The sequence below is a fragment of the Prionailurus bengalensis genome, chromosome X, assembly GCF_016509475.1.
Source record: "Prionailurus bengalensis isolate Pbe53 chromosome X, Fcat_Pben_1.1_paternal_pri, whole genome shotgun sequence".
In the NCBI taxonomy this organism is placed as follows: Eukaryota; Metazoa; Chordata; class Mammalia; order Carnivora; family Felidae; genus Prionailurus; species Prionailurus bengalensis.
Window position 1 is genome coordinate 107,917,661 of NC_057361.1, and position 22,768 is coordinate 107,940,428.

Here is a 22,768-nt window from a genome sequence, read left to right on the forward strand (position 1 = left end):
ACCACAGATCTGCTTTCTGTGCAGTATGATTTTTTTTGTAAAATACGTATATAGAGAGAGAGGTAGTTAAATGCTCAAAAATAGAAAGATATTTATTCAAACAGTATGGAAGATAATTATGGAGAGAATTTTTAAATTTCCTCCTTTTTGTGTATCCACGTTTGCTAAATTATATATGATGAATATGAATTGCTTCTGGAATAAGAAAATCATTGAAGTTATTAAAATATCTGCCACAGATAACCCACAAAGTGAACATTGTAAACTTAACTACACACGCATTCAAGAAATTCCTTGAATGGGACATTTGCTAGTGGTATGAAGTTGCTTGTGAAATCATGTCTTTTTCATGGTGATGGCTATTGTGATGACAAATATATGGGGGTGGTCAAGGAGTTTTGACTCCAGGCATGACTGCTGTGGTGAGGATGGCAGTCAGCATGGTTGTGGCAGTGGGGATGATAGCTGTAGGGAGATAGCTGTAACCATGACTGCAGATAGAGGCGGATGGCTGAGAGTTGTTGACTACACAGGTGGTTGTTCTAGCAAGTGGCTGTGGTAGCATTGGCAATGACTGCAGCAGTGACAGTGGTGGGATGTCGTGATGGCTGTAAAGGGTGATGACTGTAGGAATAACTGTTGTAGGGGTAAGATGTTGGGGTGGTAACTAGGTGTCTATAAGGGTGACAGCCGTGAGGCTGATGATTGTAAGCTGATAGCAATGATGAGGACTGTGGGGGTAACGGCTGATGGTGCTGACTGTAGGGGTGATTGCTGTGGTGATGATGGCTGTAAGTGTGCTGATGATGGTGGGGATGACTGGTGGGAATGACATGGTTGTAGGGGTGGTAGTGGTGGTAGCAATGACCTTGGTGATGCAAGGTGACCAGGAGCATTGGGTTAACAGGCAGAGAGACATGGTCCAGCTTCTGGCTTCTGGCTTCTGGTCAGTGAGATAAGAGGTGTGAGTAGGCCATATAATGTCCAGTTGATTGGCCACCTGCGGGGAGATGGAGCAGGATTGCTGATGATTGACATGAGATGGCATAGTAGGGACTTTGCTTCTTCAACCTAAGAGCCGTCTGCATCGGAATCTCTGGAGACTGAAGCTGGGACTTCCTTCCTCCCTAGGGGCCAGCAGGGGCTGCGATTGCTGTAAGAGCAGGTCACGTGGCGGGGCTTCCTGTATGCTGCCGCTGCCGGGTGTCCATGGCCCGCACCCCCAAGCTGCCACTGCAGCAGTCAGAGTGGCGGCCAGAGGCTCGGTCCATGCTGTGCTCCCTGGACAGTGTTAGCGAGGCTGAGCAAGAGGCCTCAGTGTCTCGACACCTAAGATTGCAAGGACGGAGCGTCACCAGGTCGGAGGACCATGTTGCGCCGCAAACCCTCCAACGCCAGCGATAAGGAGCCCACTCAGAAGAGAAAGGTGAGGAGCATCTCTGAGAACCCACTCCTTCCTTCCCTCTGGTCTCTCAACCCATTCCCTCCAGGAATCTTAGAAGTGGGAAGAGCCAAAGGCCATACGTTGTGTCGGTAGGCAAGGGCCAAAGGGCAGTGGGGCAGGGGCCCAAAGGTTACTAGAGTAGCAGAACTACAGAAGAGACTTTCAAAAGCTAGAGAAGCAAGGTTATAGAATAGACTCTTAGAAGTCTGGAATTCTAGAATTCAACTCCACAACGATGGGATAGAGACCTAAAATTAAGGGTTAGAACCCTAGACCAGAATTCAAGAATCACAAAATATAATTCTCGAGTTGAATCCCAAGATTGTACTTAATTCTCTATCCCCTACGCTGGTCCTGCCACTACTTCTGCCCAAGCGTGGCCTCTCAAGAGCTGCTCAAAGAGCCTTGCTGGGCCACCCGGTTAAAAGCCATGATGCTCCTGGGGCCCCTACCCTGTGGCTATCACCTGGACTCTGCCCCCTTGGTTCAGTTCTGTTGCAGCTCTCCAGTACCACAAGAGTGGCAGCCAACTAGAGAGTGGGCCCAAGGTGATTTCTATACTCAAGAAAAGAGTTTCCAAAGCTGAAGTAGAATGCACATGGTGTACAGCTTCTTCCCAGGTGGGGAGAAATTATTTGTGAAGACTGAGAAATGAAGCTGGTGAGATGGGAAGGAGGAAAATTTCAGTGGAGGGATTTTAAAGACCAGGAAGAAAAGCAGGTGCCATGGGCAGCTGAAATATTCCTCTTCCTGGAGCGAAGGCCCAATAGAAGATTACTTGAAGACTGCCAGATCTAGATTTCCCTAAGTTGGATTTGAGGATTTCTAGACTTATTCTTTGATTTGATTATGGGATTTTCCCAGGAAACCAGCAAGTACATCCCACACATCCAGCGGGATCCTAGGGCCATCACAAAGCAGGCTTGAACCAGGTCCAAGAGGCCCAGGCCTAGCTCCCAAGCTACACTCTGGGGCCTCCAGGCCCTCACTCTGCCCTGCTGTTTTCTCCTGGAGCTCAGCCCAGGTGCCTTACGGGGGAGCCCCTTGTCAAGGGAGCAGCTCCCAAGCGGAGGCCCAGCCAGCTGAAAGGCTGAGCCCTGGGGCACTGGGGTGTGCCTCCTGCCCCATCTCAGGTCCTGGGGTGGCTGCCACTTCCGGCTGTACACTCCCCACTCCAGATGCTCCTCTAAGGTTGCAGCGGAGGTGGGCACAGGCGGGTAGAGACTCATGAGTCTTCACACAGGCTCGACCACCACCATCCAAGCCCTGCTTGGCGCTCGGCCCAGCAGGCTTACCATTGGCTGCCACCCCTCAGTGAGCAGGTCCACTTCCCCTTGATCTCTGGTTGATGGGGGTGGGAAGCAGAGACTGCTTTAGACACTGCTGGGCCCCAAACCACAGGGGAGCTGAGCTGGAGGAAAGGGTCTGAGAAAGAGCTGACACTTTGACAGTGGGACCATGTGTACTCCAGAGGCACACAGAAGCCAAAAGTCCCTGTCTTCTTCCATGACTTTCCTTATCCAGATTCTGTTTGGTGACTCGGCCTCTGGGATTCCCGCCCCCCACCCCCACCCCCACAGGCTTCTCCCAGGAGAAGCAAGGCCCATGTGGCACTCTGAGGTCCATGTCCTCTAAGGAGGATCATCCAGGCAAATCCCAAACCACCCCTGCCTGAGCCTGGGCCAGCCTCCAGAGCCACTCTCCGAGCCCTGTACTGTGGAAATTCCCTTAGCTTCCAGAAGGTAGGGATAGCATCTTCCCCAGGACTGGAGGTGGCAGCACAGCTCTAGTGCTATGACCTTGGGCAAGTCCCTTCTTCTCAATGGCTGAGGTTGATGTGATGGAGGGAAAACCACAAAGACAAATGAGGCTTCTCTCTCCTGCCCCCGCTCCTCATCCCAGGCCTGCCAAAAAAGAATGTGCTGGGCAGGGGGCAAGAAAGTGGGGTTGAAATCCTACAGGTTCTAGGTGTAGGACCTTGGACAGTTCATTGACCTTCTCTGGGCCTTGGTTCCTTCATTTTGGAAAAGGGGGATAGTTCTTGATCTGCACATCTCAGGAGGTTGTATAGATCGCCTGGAACAATCAGTATGAGAGTGCTCTGTTACGTGCATGCATGTGCACACAAGAGGGTGTGTGCTGTAGGCATGGGTGGGCATGGGGAGCATGCTGCAAAGAAGACAGCCTCAGTCCTAGCCCTGAAGTGGAGGCAACAAGACTTGAAAGCACTAAGAGCCTGCACCAAGGGAGGACTCACATCAGGTGCCAGGTGCTGCACGTGCACCTATATCTTGTTTGCTTCGCATGTCAGCCTTGTGACATAGGAGCAGATCTTGTCTTTATCTCTGTTTTATGCCCAAGTCTCAGAGAGGTGAAGTGACTTACCCGAGTGCACACAGACAGGAAGCTGCAGAGCAGGGATCCAAGCCAAAATTTGTCAGTCTCCAGAGTCTTAACCCCTTCTCTTTACACCCTCGTGTCCCCCTACTGATCCCAAAAGCACTAGGAAAATCTGGTGAGCATAAAAGACCCAGCCCACCAGTAGGAAAGCATACCTCTACATGAAACCCTCACCAGCATACACTTTGTATTTCCAGTGCTTTCTCATTGCCCATAGGCTAACTAACACCCAAGTTCCTTGGCATGGCTGGCAAGGGCCTTCCATGACCTTTTCTGCTCCACCTCCCACCATACCCACTATACTCAGAATGTTTCTAACTCTCATTCTTGCTTAAACTTTTCCCGGATCCTCCTGGAGAAATCCTGGCTCCCCTGCATGGAGCAACTTAAATGTGCCTCCTTCTCCATGAAGCCCTCCCAAGCCCTTCCTCCTCCATGCTTCCACCCGCTCTCCTGGAAGCTCCCTCCAAACACTGCCCACAGTTGCCATTACACTCAATCCATTCCTGTACTGGGAGGCAACTCCGTAAGCTCTGAGCACAGCAATACACACAGGCTTCCAGAGTTGCAGACCTGAGTTCAAACTCCTGCTCTTGCTGCTGCCAGTTGTGTGACTCTACCTAGGACACTTCATTTCCCTGAGTCTCAGTTTCCTCAGCTGGGCAATAGGGACATAAGACAGGACCGTGGTGAGGCTGGAGTGAGCTGGTATGCACGAAGTGCTTGGCAGGGTACAGGGTACCTGGGAGGTACTTAAGCCCTTTCTTACTGGATGCCCACATATACACAGGTCAGTGCCTAGGGCCTAGGGGGTGCTATGTATATGGCTGGTACAATGAAGGAGCTGAGAGGGTGGTTGCAGAGACACCCAGGGAAAGCCAAGCTTCCTTAAGTAGGGGAAGAAGATGCCAATGGGGAACAGTGTGAGGCTCTGAGGGGCTGAGCAGGGGAGCCTTCCTACAGGGAGCAGCATCTTTGAAACTGGAATTGAAAAGCCTTTCTATGGATGTATAATATTCATTCAAAGAAGTGCATAAATTATAAGTGTTCCACTCAATGAATTTCTATAAGGCAAACATTCCCTCACAGGCAGCACCCAAATCAAGAAGCAAAGCACTTTCAGGGTGCCCAGCTGGTTCAGTTGGCAGAGCATGCAACTCTTGATCTTGGGGTCATGAGTTCAAGCCCCATATTGGACATAGAGCTTACTTTAAAAAAAAAAAAAAGCACTTCCAACATTCCAGGAACTTCCTTTATGCCCCTGATTGTCACTACATGCTCTCTTTTCCTAAGGATCACCATTATCCTGGCTTCCAACAGCATAGCTTAGTGTTGCCAGGTTTTGAAATTTCTATATGACGAACTGTATAATGTACTCTGTGGCTGACCCCTTCTGCTCAACAGCGTATCTGTGAGATTCATCCATATGTTGGGGAGAGCTCATTGCTATGTACTATTCCCTTCCATGACTCTGTTACAATTCCTGTATCCATTCTATAGTTTATGGGCATGTGGGTTGTTTCCAGTTCCATTGGATTGTGAAGGAGGGGAGAAACTATGTCTGACAGAGAAGGGTGGAGTTTTCCAGGTGGGGCACGCCCTGGGTGAAAGTACGGAGGGGGTCAGAGGAAAGGCTAAGCACACATGGACATTTGCTGAGGGGCTGCTGTGTCAGCGCCTTCTATTCTCACAGTCACCAACGAGGTAGGTGCTCTTGTCTTCATGTTACCCACAAGGAAATGGAAACCCAGAGAAGTTGAACTCTTTTAGCTTTGCACAGCTGGTCAATGGCAGAATCAAGATGTGATCACTTGTGAGCTGACAGAGACTAAGGATCGGGGAGGTTAAATAACTCACTGAAGGTCACACACCCCCAGAGTTGAACTCACCAACATCTGATGCCAGAAAAGTAGCTCTTTCCAAGAGGCCCACATACTCCTCTTGGACATGGAAAAGGGGCCAACAGTGTATGGTACTACCTCCTGCCCTGGGCAGGACCCCTCCAGGAAGGTCTCACCCCTTCACCTGGAAGCCAGGTGGAAAATCCAAAGGGGCTCAAGGGTTTCAACCCATACATGGGTCGGGGGATCATTTCAGAGTCACCAAAAGGCTTTCAAATATTTGTGGTTGTCCCTCAGGTTGGAGGTAGGCTGGGCCAAAGGCTACCCTGGCTGGCCCCCACCCCTAGTCACCTGAAGAACATGTTTAGTTTTTTCCCTGTCCCTGGGATGAGGAGTGGCCAGCAGGCCCAAGTCCCAGCACCACCCCTACGGCCATTTTGGATGGTTTTCCTCCCATTTTGAGCTAAAGCTGGGACAGAGGGGCCCTGACATAAGGTCTTGGGGGCCAAAGGCCCTCCTCCCAGCCCCCAGCTTGCAGATTAATGACAGGAAAAGGAAAGAACTGCGGCCTGGTGGTGAGTTTACTCTCCCCAACAAAGCCCACTTCCGGCCCTGTGCCTGCCCTCCTGCATGCTTTCCTAGGCTTGCCAGTCCCTGGGGCTTCTAGGGCAACTCTCAGCCTCCTGGTCTGCAGACAAGCTAAAGAGCAGTGAAAGGAAGGCCATAATGGTCCCATTGGTCTATAAATAGCAGCCCAGCCTGCCCTCCTTGGGCCCAGGCCAGCCTGCTGCCCACCCTCTCTCTGTTCCCTCTTTTCCAGGCAATAAGAGGAGGAAGTTATCCAGGCAGCTGCATCCTAACCATTCAAGAGAAGGAAATAAACAAAAGGTGGAGGAGAGAAGGGAGAAAAAAGGGGGGGGAAAGAGGAAAGAATAGTGGGTGGGGAACACCAAGGAAGGAGGATGGAGGAGACGCATGGGAACCACAACAGTCACCCCGTGGTCATGCTTTCCCCTCCCCATGCCCACTCACACCCCCCTTTTCCATCTCTCCAGTGTAGCACAGAAGAGGCTTTCTAACTGAGGCTGTAGGTGCTTCATTCGGGCAGCCCTCGTGGTGGTAGTGTCTGCTTGGCATGACTGCTGACCTAGTTTCTGGTCAGCTAGTTGGCTGCAACCTCTAGGAAGGTGTGGCCCCTGACCCTGATTGCCTATTTGCCTTTGGTCAAGACCCACCAAGAGAACTAAAATCCCCAGGAGTCCTCGCTGTAGTCCCCAGGAGTAGGGGCCAATTGTGTGTGTGTTGGGGTCAGGTGATACTGCCCCTGTCCTGGGAGGGATTGTCACTGGACCCCCCCTTTCATAGGAAAGAGGATGTGAAACTTTCAGCTTTGTGTGGGTTTGGGGCTTCGGTTCCTCAAGCCCTTATCTCTGGTGTCTGCAGTATATCCCGCTCTATCTGTCTGGCCATCTGTGAACCCTGGTTCCTGTGTGTATCTCTGGTCTTGACTGTTGATCTTGATTCAGGCTCAGCCTCCACTTCTTGTCTGTAAAGCCTGACTCTTTACCTGCCTGGCCCTGGTTTCTGGCTGCCATCTTGCCATGCTCATGCATATACAGTTAAGAACGCTCATTTCCTGAAAACAACCTCATCAGTGCAAACCACTGGCAGGGTTTAAAAGTCCAAGCACTGGAGCCAGCCCATCATATTAGTGGGCTAGTATGCCGAGATGAAGAAAGAAAATGGCTGCTTTTTTTTTTTTCACTAAATTAACCCCAATAGTTCATGTCCCAAATCTGTTGGCACCTTCTACTGAGGGTTTCCAGAAAGTATAATGCCAGGCCTGATTCCTGGGGTGTGACTGCCTTGCTCTTCTGAGGACACAGATTCATCAGGCTGGAAACATCAATTGTGCCACTATCACTGTGACAGGGACACCATGCTTGAATCAGATCCAGGGCAAAGAGGCCGCTGTGGTGTTGGGGAAGGTTTTCTGTTATGTAAAGGTGATGCTATGGTCGTGCTGAGGTATGTCTCTAGTAAGAGATATGCTTTTGCCCAGACTCATTTAGTATTTCACTGCAAAATTCTGGAGCCCGAACTTCAGGTACCGGTGGAAATGTGGGCTTTGTCTGAGGCCTGGCTGAGGTCACAGGCTCCTGAGGTCTGGAGCTTGCCCTGGGACCAGCATTCAAGGCTATTCTTGGCTGAAGAGCAGCAAGCAGCCAGGTACCTCCAAGTACATCTGGATGCTGCACCTCATTAGCTCCAGGTCCTCAGGGCACACGTGGGCGCTCCTAGCCCTGGGCTATGTGCGGTGCGTGTGTCAGTAGCAGGGGACAGCTCCTCGCTCCTCATTCCGCCAGCCACTCATGGCAGCTCCTCTGCCTCTTCCAGCTCTCACTCCAGCGCTCCAGCAGCTTCAAGGATTTTGCCAAATCCAAACCCAGCTCCCCCGTGGTGAGCGAGAAGGAATTTAACCTGGATGATAATGTGAGTTGCTGAGGCTCCTCCTCCGGGGATCTGGCTGCAGGCCCCGGGTGGGGGGATGGCAGGGTGGGGGAAGAGGAGATTTTCAGACTGTTGAGGAAAGCCTGCTTAAATACAGAAGGCCCGCCCTCCCACCCACCGAAATTCTGGGCCCCAAGAACTCAGCCGCGTTCTTTTCAATCGCAAATTACAGTGGATCCTAGAACCATACGGGTTTGAATGGCGCAGGTACACTTGCAGGCGGATTTTTTTCAATAAACCCAGGACAGTACTGCAAATGTATTTTCTCCTCCTTGTAATTTTCTTAATACCATTTTCTTTTCGCTAGCTTACTTTATTGTAAAAATACAGTATGTAGTACGTATACATACAAAATATGTGTTAATCAACTGTTTATGTTATGGGTAAGTCTTGTGGTCAACAGTAGGCTATTAGTAGTTAAGTTTTGGGAGAGTCAGATGTTATACATGGATTTTCACCTGCAGGCAGTGGGGGTGGGATTTGACACCCCTAACCCCCATGTTGTTTAAGGGTCAACTGTAATTATCAAATTAACTACAGATTAATAGGGCTGATCAGGTACAGGACTAGGAGGGAAGGGGATGGGGGCCTCTAACTTCCACCCCCTAATCCTCTGCCAGGACCTGAGGGCCTCCTTCTGCCCTCAGATCCTGGACCCAGGATCACCAGTGTCCCTGGACCTCCTCCTTTGTTGTCACAGATTCCAGAAGATGACTCAGGTGTCCCTATCCCAGAAGATGCTGGGAAGAGTGGCAAAAAGCTGGGGAAGAAGTGGAGGGCCGTGATTTCCCGAACCATGAACAGGAAGATGGGCAAGATGATGGTGAAGGCCCTGTCAGAAGAGATGGTGAGGCCTGTGGTCCAGGGGAGCAGAGGGGGATGGGGAGGACGGGCACTGCTCTGGCAGGATGTGAGCATGACCACTTTGACAGCCACTGCTCAGGTGCCGTGCCTGAAGGCCTGATTCAGTACCAGAAGGAAGGTCATACAGAGGAGAGCTCACTCAGCCGTGGACCTGGCAGCAAGGCATAGTCCTGAGGGAGCAGGGGTAGGGTCTGAGGATGGATGGGAGTCTGGGTATCAGAAACTACTGGGAAAGGCAGCCCTAAGGAGGGGGGCCGCTGACAGGGAAATGAGACTGCCTGAAGCAAATTCATCCACCTCAACATCTCACTTAGAACCAGCGTCTGGGATTGGGAAGACTTGATTCGAAGAGGGGCCCCTGTGAGGGAAAATAGAGAAGGCTGGCTCCAGCCCAGGGAGAAAGGGTAGGACAGACAGCTGAGGGGCCAGCACATGTCAGGAGCTGAGGTCACACAGTGGGTGTGCTGAGCTCAGGGCTCTTACAGAAGGTGCCCGGCCATGGTGTGCTCTATTCCGCTCGCACTGGCTCGTGCCGACTGGGGCCAGCAACTGGCCAAATTTTCGGGAATTTTGTGAGTCAGATGTGAAACCCAAACACTGCTGAAAATGAGATTATATGAGTTTAGAATTAAACAAATATTACAAATAAGGAGACGACCGTCAATCTTCAGAACTCATAATTTCCCGACTCTTCTACTCTCTCTTACTATTCTCTAAGTTCTTGAGGGTGTTTGCATCTACAGTCTCTGTGTGGTGGCATTAGCCTATCTGGTGTGCTGCTCAGTCAGTGACTTCGTACCAGTGCCTTGACGTCGGCTGCCGCGGGGAGGATTCCCGACACAGGAATTGGCAACTGCTACGAATCGGGGCTTTTATTCCTAGGGAGCCGGTTGTGAAAGGGCCACCACCACACTGAGGTGTGGCGAAGTGGAGGAGCTGGAGTCATTCCAACTTGTTGTGGGTTCCTGTGTGGCCTTGGGGACGCTCCTCCCTTCTCCTCTGTAAACTTGGGAGGGTCATCGCACTACCTTTTGGTGTCACCGTGAGGATGAGATGAAATGGCGGGCAGGGCTGGCACATAGGAGCCCAGCGGAAAGCAGCTCCTCTCCAGCACCGTGGTCTGCTGGACTCTGCCCTAGCAGCAGCGCTCAGCGCAGGCTTGGGCACCGAAGCCCTTCCCGCGTGTACGTTGGCACTTGAGGCTGACCGAGCACATTCACGTGAATGTGCAGAGTCCAGCAGACCACGGTGCCGGAGAGGCTCCTCATTCCATGAGGGAGGCAGGGCAAGGACTGTCATTCCCACTTCACAGAAGCGGAAACTTGGCCTCAGCGATGCCAGGCAGCCTATAAGCGACAGAGCCCACGCTCGAGCGAGGCCCCACTTCTCCACGGAGCCCAGGCCCGTTTCCTCTGCACCCGGAGCTGCCCCGTGTGCATCCCAGTCAAGGCCTCTCAGGGCTCCCTGCCTCCCCTCCCCTGCAGGGAGACACTCTGGAGGAGGGCTCAGCCTCCCCGACTTCACCAGACTGCAGCCTGGACAGCCCCAGCCCTGAGAAGATGGCACTGGCCTTTTCTGAGCAGGAGCAGGAGCTTCCGACACTTAGCCGCCAGGCATCCACAGGTGAGTAGGGGCCAGAAGGGAACATCTGCTGAGTCTGGAGAAAAGGACTGGGTTAGGGCCATGCAGGTGGCTGTCTGGGAGGGAGGTGAGAGAAAGGAACCTTCACAGTTTACCTGCTGGGAACTTTCCGAGCCCTCTCACGTTAAATTTTCACAACCTCATGGTGCCAGTACTATCATCCCCACTGTATTGATGTGAAAACTGAGGCCCAGAAAGGTTTTCACTTGCCCAAGGTGACCCAGTCTTGAGCTCAGGTCTGCCTAGAGGAGCTGCCACTTGCTGTCTCCAGGCCCTGGAGGGGCCCAGAGTCGGAGGAAGAGCCCCATTGCCCTCTTGGACTAGTCCACCCCCACCCTCCCAAGGCGAGGTAGAGGCTACAGCGCCTGGGCCTCTGACGTCCCAGGCTGGGGGTGGGGGTAAAGGGTCTCCACCTGGGAAGACAGCCTCTTGGACTGCAGCCCTTGGTTTGCTGGGCTCAGGGCGCCACTTGGCATGTTCTAGATGTCTATGGGGTTGGACAGCCCCTCCTGGAGGAGGGGCTGCAGACTCTGGGCCGCAGACCCACAGAGCCACTGTCCTCACTCCTCAGGCTAGTTCTAAGTTCTATGCTCTTTCTCTGACTCCACAGACACCTCCCTGCCCCCACCAAAAGCCACTTATAATGCCCTCCATCCCTCCCCTCCCAGAAAGAGCCTGTCTGAGTTTCCATGTGATGTTATAACCAGAGTCTTATTAAGTAGAGAAAGTAAAATATTAGTTTAGGGTGTGGTTTCTCAGGTGCAAGGTGGCTTCCAGGAGCACTAGAGTAGGAGTCAGGAGACTCGGAGTCTAATGGCCCCAGTGCTACCAATTGTAAGTTGAGAGACCTTGAGCTGTCAATTGTCCTGTCTGGCCTCAGTTTTCCTCTTCTGTTCATTGGGGTGTTGGCCCAGTTGGTCTCTAGAGGTCCTTCCAAATTGCTCATTCTTTAGTCCATGAGCCATTTCTCCTTCTGTGGTCAACCATTTCATGCCTGTGGTCCCAAAGGTAAAGCTGTGCTCCTGCAGGGTGGTAGAGGAGGTGGGTCAGAATCCCTTCTGCAGTGTGAGACTTGCCGGAGACCAGCATTCTTCCCCAGCATGAATCCTAGGCATTTCCAGCCACAGCCCCTGGAAGGTACCTCCCAGGTACTGCCCCAGCTGTCTTAGGACAAAGGTGACCCTCCTCCCTGCCCCATATCCTGCAGGCAGTGAGCTCTGCAGCCCCAGCCCAGGCTCTGGCAGCTTCGGAGAGGAACCACCTGCCCCACAGTACACAGGGCCCTTCTGTGGCAGGGCACGAGTCCACACCGACTTCACTCCCAGCCCCTATGACCATGACTCGCTGAAACTGCAGGTAAGGTTGGCATGTAGGCCTCTCCTGAGCCAGGAAGGCTGTGCTCATAAAGGAGCCTTCTTTGAGCCAGGGTGCGACAAGTGTCCCTGGAGGCCAAGGGAATACCCCTCCCCTCTCCCCTGCTCCACTGTGCTCTCCTGTCCTCCCAACAGAAAGGAGATGTGATCCAGATCATTGAAAAGCCACCTGTGGGCACATGGCTGGGCCTGCTCAATGGCAGGCTGGGATCTTTCAAGTTCATCTATGTGGATGTGCTGCCTGAGGAGGCCGCAGGACCTGCCCGCCCCACCCGCCGACAAAGCAAGGGCAAGAGGCCCAAGCCCAAGACTCTGCATGAGCTACTGGAGCGCATAGGCCTGGAGGTTTGAGCTGGGACCTGCACTCTAAGATCAAGGGAGGCACACTTGGCCCAGAAATGGAGGCTAGGGCATGGTCAGCTATGTGGGAAGGGGGGGATCCTGAGTGGGGGTGGCTTGTAAGTGGCCACACTGGTGGTCTGCCTCTGCCCACAGGAGCACACGTCCACCCTGCTGCTCAATGGCTACCAGACACTGGAGGACTTCAAAGAGCTGCGGGAAACACACCTCAATGAGCTGAACATCATGGACCCACAGCACCGGGCCAAGCTGCTCACGGCCGCCGAGCTGTTGCTGGACTACGACAGTGAGTGGGTTTAGGAGCTGGGTGTGGGGGTGCCTGCAGTTATTCCAGGGAGGGGAGGCCTGCCCTGGTCCTGCCCTCTGAGCACACTCAGCCCCAGGACCCCTCTGCAATGGGAAGGCACTTCCCACACTCCAATTCCAGTCTCAGGCAAAGTTTGGCAACAGAGAGGTCTTAGGGATGATGGGGTCCAACTCCCTTTGGGGTCAAAGGGAGACCTAAGGCCAGAGAAGGTAAGGTATGTACTCAAGGCCTCAAAGCTGGGTAATAACAGAACCAGGAACAAGTGCAGCTTTCCCAGCTGCTAGCTGGGTGCTGAAGAAGTTTGAGCTCCTGGGCTGGGTTGCTGCCTTGGAAACCACTCCCACATGGTTCTAAGCCAGAAAGGGTGAGCAGGGTAGGGATGGTGGTGGGTGCCCAGAGGGAGAGACTGCCTATGGTAGACTTCCCAGAGTCCCTACCCCACACACAAGGGGCCCTGGGACTTTGGAAACCCCTCCCAGCTAAGGCGTAAGCACCCCCACATTCCATCTCCTTCCTTTGCCCCGGCAGCCGGCAGCGAGGAGGCGGAAGAGGGCACCGAGAGCAGCCAGGAGCCAGCGGCAAACACAGTGTCTGAACCCAAGGTGGACATTCCTCGCGACTCTGGCTGCTTCGAGGGCTCAGAGAGCGGGCGTGATGAGACGGAGCTGGCGGGCCCTGAGGAGCAGCTGCAGGGCCTCTCCCTGTCCGGGGCGCCTTGAGGCAGAGGCGGCGGCACAGGCCGAGGCTGGGCCCCAGCGGCAAACACTGGGGATGCGCCCGGCCTCCCACAGAGGCCCAGACCCCAGAGGACTGGTGCCGAGTCTGGCCCTGCTCCCCTAGAGGTGCCCAGGGCTGCGGAGGCCGGCCAAGGCCCTCCCTGTAGGTTTGGCTGGAGTGGATGCGGAGCCACCCAAGAGCATGTCCCACCCACCCAGTCCCCTCCCTCCACCAGCTACTGACAGCACAGAACTTCCAGGCACTGCCTGCTCCCAGTCACAGCAAGTGGGACACTGTGGGGCCATCCTACCCATGTCCCTCACCACCGAGGCCCCCAAACCCTCCTCACCCTCACACCACTTTCCCCTGTCACACTGCTCCTGAAAAGGGGGCCAAGTCAATGTTTCAGGTACGTTTCAAAACCCCAGGGAGGCTGGCCATTTGAAAGGACCCTAACTCATCATGGGTCCATACAGACTTCCCCGAACAAGGCTTGAAGAAAGCCACATGGACCTTCCCCACATTCCTTCTCCTTAACTTTTTGAGAGGTCTGGCCACTAAATTGCCATCTGACTTAAACCAAGTGCTTTCCCCAATTAAGGTCTAGGACTGGTGAGGATTAGAGTGGATACTGCTGAGGACCTTGCCAGCTCTGACATTCTGTGACGTTAAAAGTCTGCTCTCCTGTCACCTGTGGCTGAGGACACCAGTGGGGTTTACTGAGGGAGCTGAAGGGACTTTGGGCTCCCAAATGAAACGGCTCCTCCTGCTCATTCGTTCCATACCTCCCCACGTGACTCAAGCCAAGATACAACTTCCCCCAGCTTAAAACAATATGACCCTCCCTTTCCACTCCTGGCACCATCCAATGACACTTCCCCTGAAGGCCAATGGCAGATAGATCTGACTTCCAAGGACAGAACTGCCCCTCTGAAGCCAGATGCAAGTCTGGACTCAGACTCGGCCCCCTGTAAGGGTTCTTAGAAACAAAGAAAGCATGAAGCTTGACACTGGGGAGTCCACTACCCCCAACTTTGCTTTCCAAGAAGTTTTGATGTACAGTTCTAGAACGGGAGGAAGCTTATCTGTCGGTGGGGGCCCTCCCTTGATGTCAATACCAAGTCTGTGCCCTGAATTCCCAGAGTAAACCTTCCCCAGGGTCCAACTGGCCTGGGGACAGGGCCCACTACGTCTAGGACGGCCTGCTTCGTGAACACACTTCTCGACCTACTATGAAGAATTTTGGTAAAAGCTACCTTGGGGAAAAGGTTTGGGTGTAAATATGAGGGGATGGAGGCGGATAAGTTGGCAGCAATAAACATAGGTAGAACTAAATACAGTCTCCAGTTATCTTTCTTATGGAGAGAGGGTTGGAGGAAGGTCACACCAGTATCCTTTGAAGCTGGACTCAGCAAAATGACCTCCAATGACCTTTCAGGATCATCTGTCCCTTCCCTGAAGATGCTCACTGCCCTTGATCCTGCCAACCTAACACTCCAGTTTGAAGCACTAACTGGCTCTGCCCTCCCTGTTAACCAGCAATCCTCAGAGTACAGGATCCCAGAGCCACAGGCCTTGCTGGGGTCTGAGAGTGTGGGTATCTATTTCCCTCTTCCTAGAATGGTTATTTAACAAGAGCCTTGAAGACCTACACCAGTGAGGAAGGGCCCATGCTAGGGGCTGTCCAGGGTCCAAAAGGGAGAAATTTGGATTCCCCTCTGAGGCCACCTCTTCTTGGACCCCATCCTGTCCCCACTGAAACTATAGAAACTCCTGGGATGTGGGACAGAGACGAAAAACTCCCTCTGTTTCTGCCTGCATGAACTGCACTAGGGATGGCAGACTGCGGTAAGAGCTGCCGCCAGAGTGAACACAAGGCTGCTCTGCTTCCAGGCTTTGTTCTCAGCTGTGCTCACACCACTGCCCTTAGTGGCTGTGGGCCATAGGCAGCTGCAACCATTATCCTCACCAGAGAAACCAGAAGCTCAAACAGCCTCTAAGCTCCAATGGTACCATGTACTTGCTGCCATTTAGTAGGCACCAACTGCGGTACTAGAAACCAAGCACTTGGCCTTTATTCTCTCAGATAATCTCCGAAGTACCCTCTGCTCCTGCTTCCCCCGGCCCAGGTACATGCCATCATCTTCCCACTTTACAGAGGAGGAAACCGAAGCTCAGACAGGTTGAAGAAGTTGAGTAGGGAGTCCGACAACCTTTCAGAAGCCTCCTGCCCTCCAAAGGGCAATCTGACCCTCTGTCATGTGCCTTTGACACCCTTTGACCTGGCCATTCCCCTCCTAGGACTTGATCCACAGAAAGAGCCACACAAGTGCACAGATATATGGACAAAGACGCTAGCAGCTTTGTCTGCAAGGGTAAGCAATTGGAAGCAACGCAAATGGGGAATTAGTTAGATATGTTATAGTTCGTTCACATAATACTGTGCAGCCATTAATCATGACATGGTAGAAAAATATTTCATAACACAGGGAAGAATCTTTGTGATTTTTTATTGTTTGATTACAAATTTTTAAATTATACAATAATGTACAAACATTCCTGTTGTAAAAGAAGTCTGTGCTGGATCATGGGGGGCGGGGAATGAGTACTAAAACATTATTTATAGGGTGATTCCATTTTTATTTAAGAAAAGGAAAACATACAAAAGAATAAAGACTAGAAAGATCTGCACCAAATGGTTACCAGTGAGACTAGTGTGGTGGGACTGGGGGAGGGAGGGAGAGAAGTGTCCACTTTGTACATTCTTCTTGTGTTTGGATTTTAAAAGTATCTATTATTTTATGTCTATTTAAAAAGGAACAATATTTTAAGTTTTGAAAAAAAAAAATTAAATAGGCCCCAACCTCTGGCCTCCAATGTGGAGCAGTAGCAAAGTCATTCTCCTGCTGTCTTTTGGCACAGGCTTCTGGAAAGGTGGGGAGTGGGGGATGAATAACGCACAAAGTACTTAAAATCCACACAAACTGAGGGGACCTTATCAGAGTAGATTCCGAAACCTTTTAAAATCTTCGGGTAGTACCTATCTATTAGGCCTAAGCTGGGGAAAGGAAAATATCAGAAAAAGCAAAATCAGACTGAGAAAGTGTTTTGAACTCCTCCCCACCCTAGGGAGGGGAGTGTGGAATGTCTCAGAGCTATCAGGCCCCAGTTTTGTCTACAGGCTGGATACAGGCTGATAGCTATGCAAAGACTCCAATGATCACAAGACTTTGGGATAGGCAGCTGAGGAGGGGCAATGAGGAAATTGTACTCTACAGGCCAGGGCCTGAGGGATCAGAAAGGCAGGGGCCAGGTGGGGTTACAGCCCAGGGCCCTAAGTGCCTCCATCAGGCAGGGCTGCCAGAACCTTTTCACCAGCCCATGGACATCTAGAAGATGCTAAGGGCACCCTATCCCAGCAAACCAAGGGTTGCAGTCCAATTGGCTGAGTCTTCTCAGCTAGAGACCCTCTATCCCTTCCCCCAGCCTAGTATTTCAGAAGCCTAGGCTCCCCTTGGGAGGGTGGGGGTGGGCTAGTCCAAGAGGGCAAGGAGGCTCTTCCTCTGACCTTGGGCCCCTCCAGGGCCTGGGGACAGCAAGTGGCAGCTCTCTCGGTCAGGCAAAGCCTAGCAGTTAAGAGTCCAGGCCAACCTGAGTTCAAATCTTGGCTTTGTCACTTAGCTGGGTCACCTTGGATAAGTCACTTAACCGCCTCAAGCCTCATTTTCCAAATCAATAAGGTGCAATAATAGTACTAGCCCCATGGCGTTGTTACAAAGATTGAATGAACTAGTGTATGTAAAATACTTAGTAGAGTGTCCAAAACAAAATCAATGCTTAATGAATGATAATATATATCTGATCCCCCAAATTCACATCACCTTGCTACCTCCATTTCCCTCCATTCAAGGCCCATTTCACCTTGAATCCCTAGTGTAGTGACCAACAACAAAGGCTTTAGAGTTAAACTAAAGAGTCTACAAATCCTGACTCCACCGCTTACTAATTACATGACTTCAGGTGATTATATACATACACATTTCTTTTCTGTAAAATAAGAATAATAATTTATATTGCAATATATAAACACATCGAGCCAACACATTGCACATGCTAAATGTGTGCAACGTTATATGTTAATTATATCTCAATAAAAATGATTTAAAAAATAAAAATTGAATTTAAAAAACAATAATGATCTAATAATACTTACCTCTTTGGGTTGATAGAGAAATAAATGAGATAATGCATATAAAGTTCCTGGCACATAGTAACAATAAATGGTGGCTTTCTGACTTTTTTGTAACCTCCAGGGTACTGAGCTCAAGACTGGGTACAAAAGCTGTGTCGATATGTGTTTGCAGACTAACTGCTATAGCCCACAGACAAACTGATATCCCAGCTCCCAGAGGGTTTTGGGATTCAGGGTAGAGGATGCCAGCTGTGGTGCTAAGAAGCTGGTGATGGAAAGAAAGCCCACCTGAGGAGTGAGGGGAAGCCCTGGATCTGCCCCGTTCACAGTAGGATGATCAGTCCTAAACAACAGACTTACTTTAGGCAACTCCTTTGGACATCCATGGGCTACTAGAAGGAACAGGATAAAGGCTAGATTCAAGAAGAAATAGAGTCCAGCCAGTTCCTCCCCAGTTCAGGTTTTGAAGCAACTTCCCCCTCCTTGGCCCATCAGGGAAGCAGCTGGGGGAATCAGCACATCCCACCTGAATGAATCATCCCCCTTCTCACTCGCTGTCCCTATTTCTTTTTTTTTTTTTTCTCGGAAATATCTTTTATTGTTTGCTCAAATCAGTGTCAAAGCAAGGTCCACACTTGACATTGCATTGCTAATTTTTTTTCAATATATGAAGCTTATTGTCAAATTGGTTTCCATACAACACCCAGTGCTCATCCCAAAAGGTGCCCTCCTCAATACCCATCCCCCACCCTCCCCTCCCTCCCACCCCCCATCAACCCTCAGTTTGTTCTCAGTTTTTAAGAGTCTCTTATGCTTTGGCTCTTTCCCACTCTAACTTCCTTTTTTTTTTTCCTTCCCCTTCCCCATGGGTTTCTGTTAAGTTTCTCAGGATCCACATAAGAGTGAAAACATATGGTATCTGTCTTTCTCTGTATGGCTGTCCCTATTTCTAACAAGCTTCATTAGACTTCCCCAGGTACGTTGTGATCAGCTCTCCCCAAATCCCACAATGAAGGCTGTCAACTCCACAAATTCCCTCTCCTACCCGCCAAACCCTACAGCAGTGTGGTTTGACACAGTCCCCAGCCACAGCTTCCAACTCGCAGTCATAGAGACCTCCACACTCAGGTCTTTTGCATAAGTGGAGGCCATGGTGGGGTCATTAGAGACTAAGGGCATTAAAACAAAAGCTAAAAGAGGGTTTTAAAAGGAAAAAAGGACATAGATCACTGTAGTCTCAGTGAGGTCCAACACCTTCCCCCACCCTGAGTCAGGAAATTCACGATGACGTATGAAGTTTCCCTGGCTGGGGAAAAGAAAGCCACAATAGAGGCTACCTTGGCTTCTCACACAACATTGGCCACATACTATAGTATTCAGCCAACAACACAATCAAGTGGGAAGGAACTGCCTCCCTTCCAGACTCAGCCAAGACTCCTCCTCCAGGAAGGCCCTAAATAAATGGAATTCTATAGCACTTTATATGTAGGCTTCACATTTTCCTATAACTTCACAGTTACCAATATAGCATTTGTATACCATTGCCTCTGGGACCTGCCAGGGATAGAGACAGAAAGAGCCCAGGGCAATGGCCCTCACAAAGGGACAGCCAAGTTGACTGTGGGAACCAGGCAAAGCAACTTCCTGACTTTCTGTGCTAAAGAAACCCAACCATCAGTTCAACCTAAGTGCAGGGATCTGGGAAATATTTAAGAGATTTAAGTTTAAAACAAAAATCCACCACCCACCTCCACATCAGCCTGAATATATACAGTCAGACCTCTGTATGCCTAAAATGGAGACATCATTGGTAAAATTAATCCAAAATGGCAAAAAAAAAAAAAAAATCCTGAAATCATTGCTGGTTCTTAACTCACAACAGAATGGGGTCAGCAATGCAATTTCTCCTAAAGTCAACCCCACCACACAGTTTTCAACAGGTACTTATTGAATATTAAATAAATAAATGAAAGGCTCATTTCACTCAAGTGACACTGGAGTTATTCAAACTCCTTTATCTGTCTGCGCCTGGCTTATGTGGGAAAGCTCTCTGAACTGGGAGTCAAGACATTTGGGTTCTGGTCTGGGCTCCAGCAGTATATAACCTTAGGTAAGTCACAGTATTTAATTTGGTGGGAGAGCAAGAGCAAATGCAAGCACATTCCTTTCAGCAATGCCATTTAACAGAGCCTGGGTTTTATGACAAATAATCACCCTGTGTCTACTTTGGCACACAACTACAACCCTTTAGCCACACTGGAACAACCAGATAGCTGAAGATGGTCAGTGGCTGGCAGAAAAACCAGACAGAGGAGCTTGAAGAAAGTGAAGGGGCATGGAATATCAAGGGAGGTAATTCTGCACCATTTTCCAGAGTTGTAAAACCACTTCTAAATAAGGGTCCCCTCATTTCCTGGCCTGTGGTGGAGTGTGAGCTCCAAGCTCTCATTTATTAATCAAGTAGAAAACCCCCCAATACCAGAAGAAAAAGAAAGGACTTGGGCAGCCAATTCCCAGAATACAATTGGCAAGAAACGCAAGAGAGAGGGGAGGTGCAAAAATGTTTGACCTTGTTATTAACAAAATAAATAGAAATGAAGCGACACTGAGACACCAGTTTACAACTATCAAATTATCAAATGTTTAAATGAGATGTGTTGAAGCAGGCTCTCTGATACACTGCTCACAGGACTAATGGTGACAGCTTTTCTGTAAAGCAATTTGGCCATATTTATCAAGAGCCTTCAAAAGAGCACTCCCTTTGACTCTAGTGATTCCATTTCTAGGAGTCTAAGGAAATGAATCACAGATACACCCATATTTTAAGAAGTTCATCACAACATTATTTACAATAATGTAAAATGAAACTCCTGAATGGCTGACAATAAGGGAAGGGTTATGTATATGTTATGGAATTATTTTCAAAAATTCCTAATGATATGGAAAATGCTAAGTTTAAAAAAAGCAGGATACAAAACTCTATTTATAGTTGAATTCCAGTTATCTTTTAAAATGTACATGCACACTGGGGTGCCTGGCCGGCTCAGTCGGTAGAGCATGCGACTCTTGATTTCAGGGTTGTGAGTTCGAGCCCCATGTTGGGGGTAGAACTTAAGGTATATATATATAGATATATCATATATATAGATATCTATATAGATATCATATATATAGATATCTATATCATATATATACATATATAGGTATATAAGATACATATATATAGAATTTTATATACACACACACACACACACACACACATATATATATATATGACTAGAAAGAAACACACCAAAACATTAACAGTGATAATTATATCTTTCTTGGTGACGAGTTGATGGATAATTTTTAAAATCTTCTTACTTTCCTATACTTTCCCAATTTTCAACAATGAGCATGTGTTGCTTTTAAAATTAAAAAGCGGGGCGCCTGGGTGGCGCAGTCGGTTAAGCGTCCGACTTCAGCCAGGTCACGATCTCGCGGTCCGGGAGTTCGAGCCCCGCATCAGGCTCTGGGCTGATGGATGGCCCAGAGCCTGGAGCCAGTTTCCGATTCTGTGTCTCCCTCTCTCTCTGCGCCTCCCCCGTTCATGCTCTGTCTCTCTCTGTCCCAAAAATAAATGTTGAAAAAAAAAATTTTTTTAAATAAAATTAAATAAAATTAAAAAGCACATTAAGTGTGTGAGGGGAGGAGGATGTTTGTTTATATTCTGAATTTTCCAAATATTTAGAGGTAGAAAGGGACTTTTGAGATAATATAGTGTTTCTCAGCCCTATCAGCCCCAATACTCCCTTGGAAGATACAATATTTTGTGATGCACACTTTGCCACTCTGAAATGATGACTTTCATAGTTAATATAACCAGCTTCTACACATAATTTCCAGAATAGCAATATAATACACTAATTACAATATGAAGGAGAAAACCAGGAAATTTGTTTATAAGATAATATGTATTTCAATACGCAAAACCTGGGCAAGACTATACTAAAAGATATGAAGTAGTCAGAGGTTCCACTTATACATGTAGATCCACTGTGAATGCAATTGCTACAAAGAAAGATAAATACAGGTACGTTGTATTGGCAACTTAAAAATCCATGAATGGCATTGTTGTCAGTGACATGATTTTCAAAAGTCACAACTCTTGGTAAAGTTCTGAACCAAATATAGTACCCTGTTCCCTCAACTTACAGAATTGTTGCATTCCTGGAAATTCAGTGTATATATTAAAACTGTAAAAACATATTTTGTGTTGATTTGTAAAATAATTAGGCCCAGCTAATTGCACTAGGTTTTCCCACCTACATTGATGTCCTCGAGGACGTTCAAAAGTTTACAGATGCAGATTTCTAGTTCCCATTCCCATTTCGTATTTACCCAAAACATGAAATTCACAATGACTTCCTTTTTTGTGAGTTGGGCTTGCATCCTTTAAAACTAATGATATTCACAGTTTTAGCCTTTGGTACTATTTCTAAAGCCTATTGCCTAAGAATAGGAAGTGATTCCTAGAATGTATTCTTAAAACTGACACAAATGTGTTTGGAATTATTGAAAGCACTGTTCTTCTTTAGTAGCACCAAAGCACAAGAGCAAATTACCACTTTTTAAAAACCATTTACTGTGATCCCTCGGTGATTTTCCCTAGCCTGGCCCCAGCCAGCCTCAGGAGTATAAAATGAACAGAGCTGGAAGAAAAGGACTAACAGGACTAGGCCATGGAGGGGGGAGGGGGACTAGGTTGCTAGGTTACCGCTTGAGCCATTCAGAGCAGTCCCAGAGGAGTACCAGACACAGAGGACAGGTCCCTCTCCCTGCCCCACTCAGCTGAGGGCCCTCTCAAAGGAAGGCGGGGGCACAAAGGTGGGGGAGGGGCTGGTCACTCACACTAGGCACAACAAGTAAAGAAACAGGACATCCCTGTATTTCTAAAACCATTCAAGTCTCCTTCATTGATTGGCTTCACCCCAAAAAGAAAGATTTCTTTATTAAGAAATACCAGAAAGAGAAAAACCTACCACACATACACATTTGTAGGCTCACACAAAAGTGCAGAGATTTACATATTAAATTGCATTTAAGTTAGAAAATAGATTTAAAAACAAAATACTTTTT

At 49.4% G+C, this 22,768-nt stretch overlaps 1 protein-coding gene across 1 annotated transcript; it reads left to right on the forward strand.

Moving 5' to 3' along the window:
• The first annotated feature begins 1,193 nt into the window (after positions 1-1,193).
• SASH3 (SAM and SH3 domain containing 3) lies at positions 1,194-14,793 on the forward strand. Its single transcript, XM_043571630.1, has 8 exons — positions 1,194-1,426; positions 8,083-8,178; positions 8,897-9,043; positions 10,545-10,683; positions 11,909-12,057; positions 12,210-12,419; positions 12,570-12,720; positions 13,270-14,793. The coding sequence occupies exons 1-8, from the start codon at positions 1,370-1,372 to the stop codon at positions 13,458-13,460; spliced, it is 1,140 nt and encodes a 379-aa protein (XP_043427565.1). The 5' UTR covers positions 1,194-1,369; the 3' UTR covers positions 13,461-14,793.
• Positions 14,794-22,768: the final 7,975 nt, after the last annotated feature.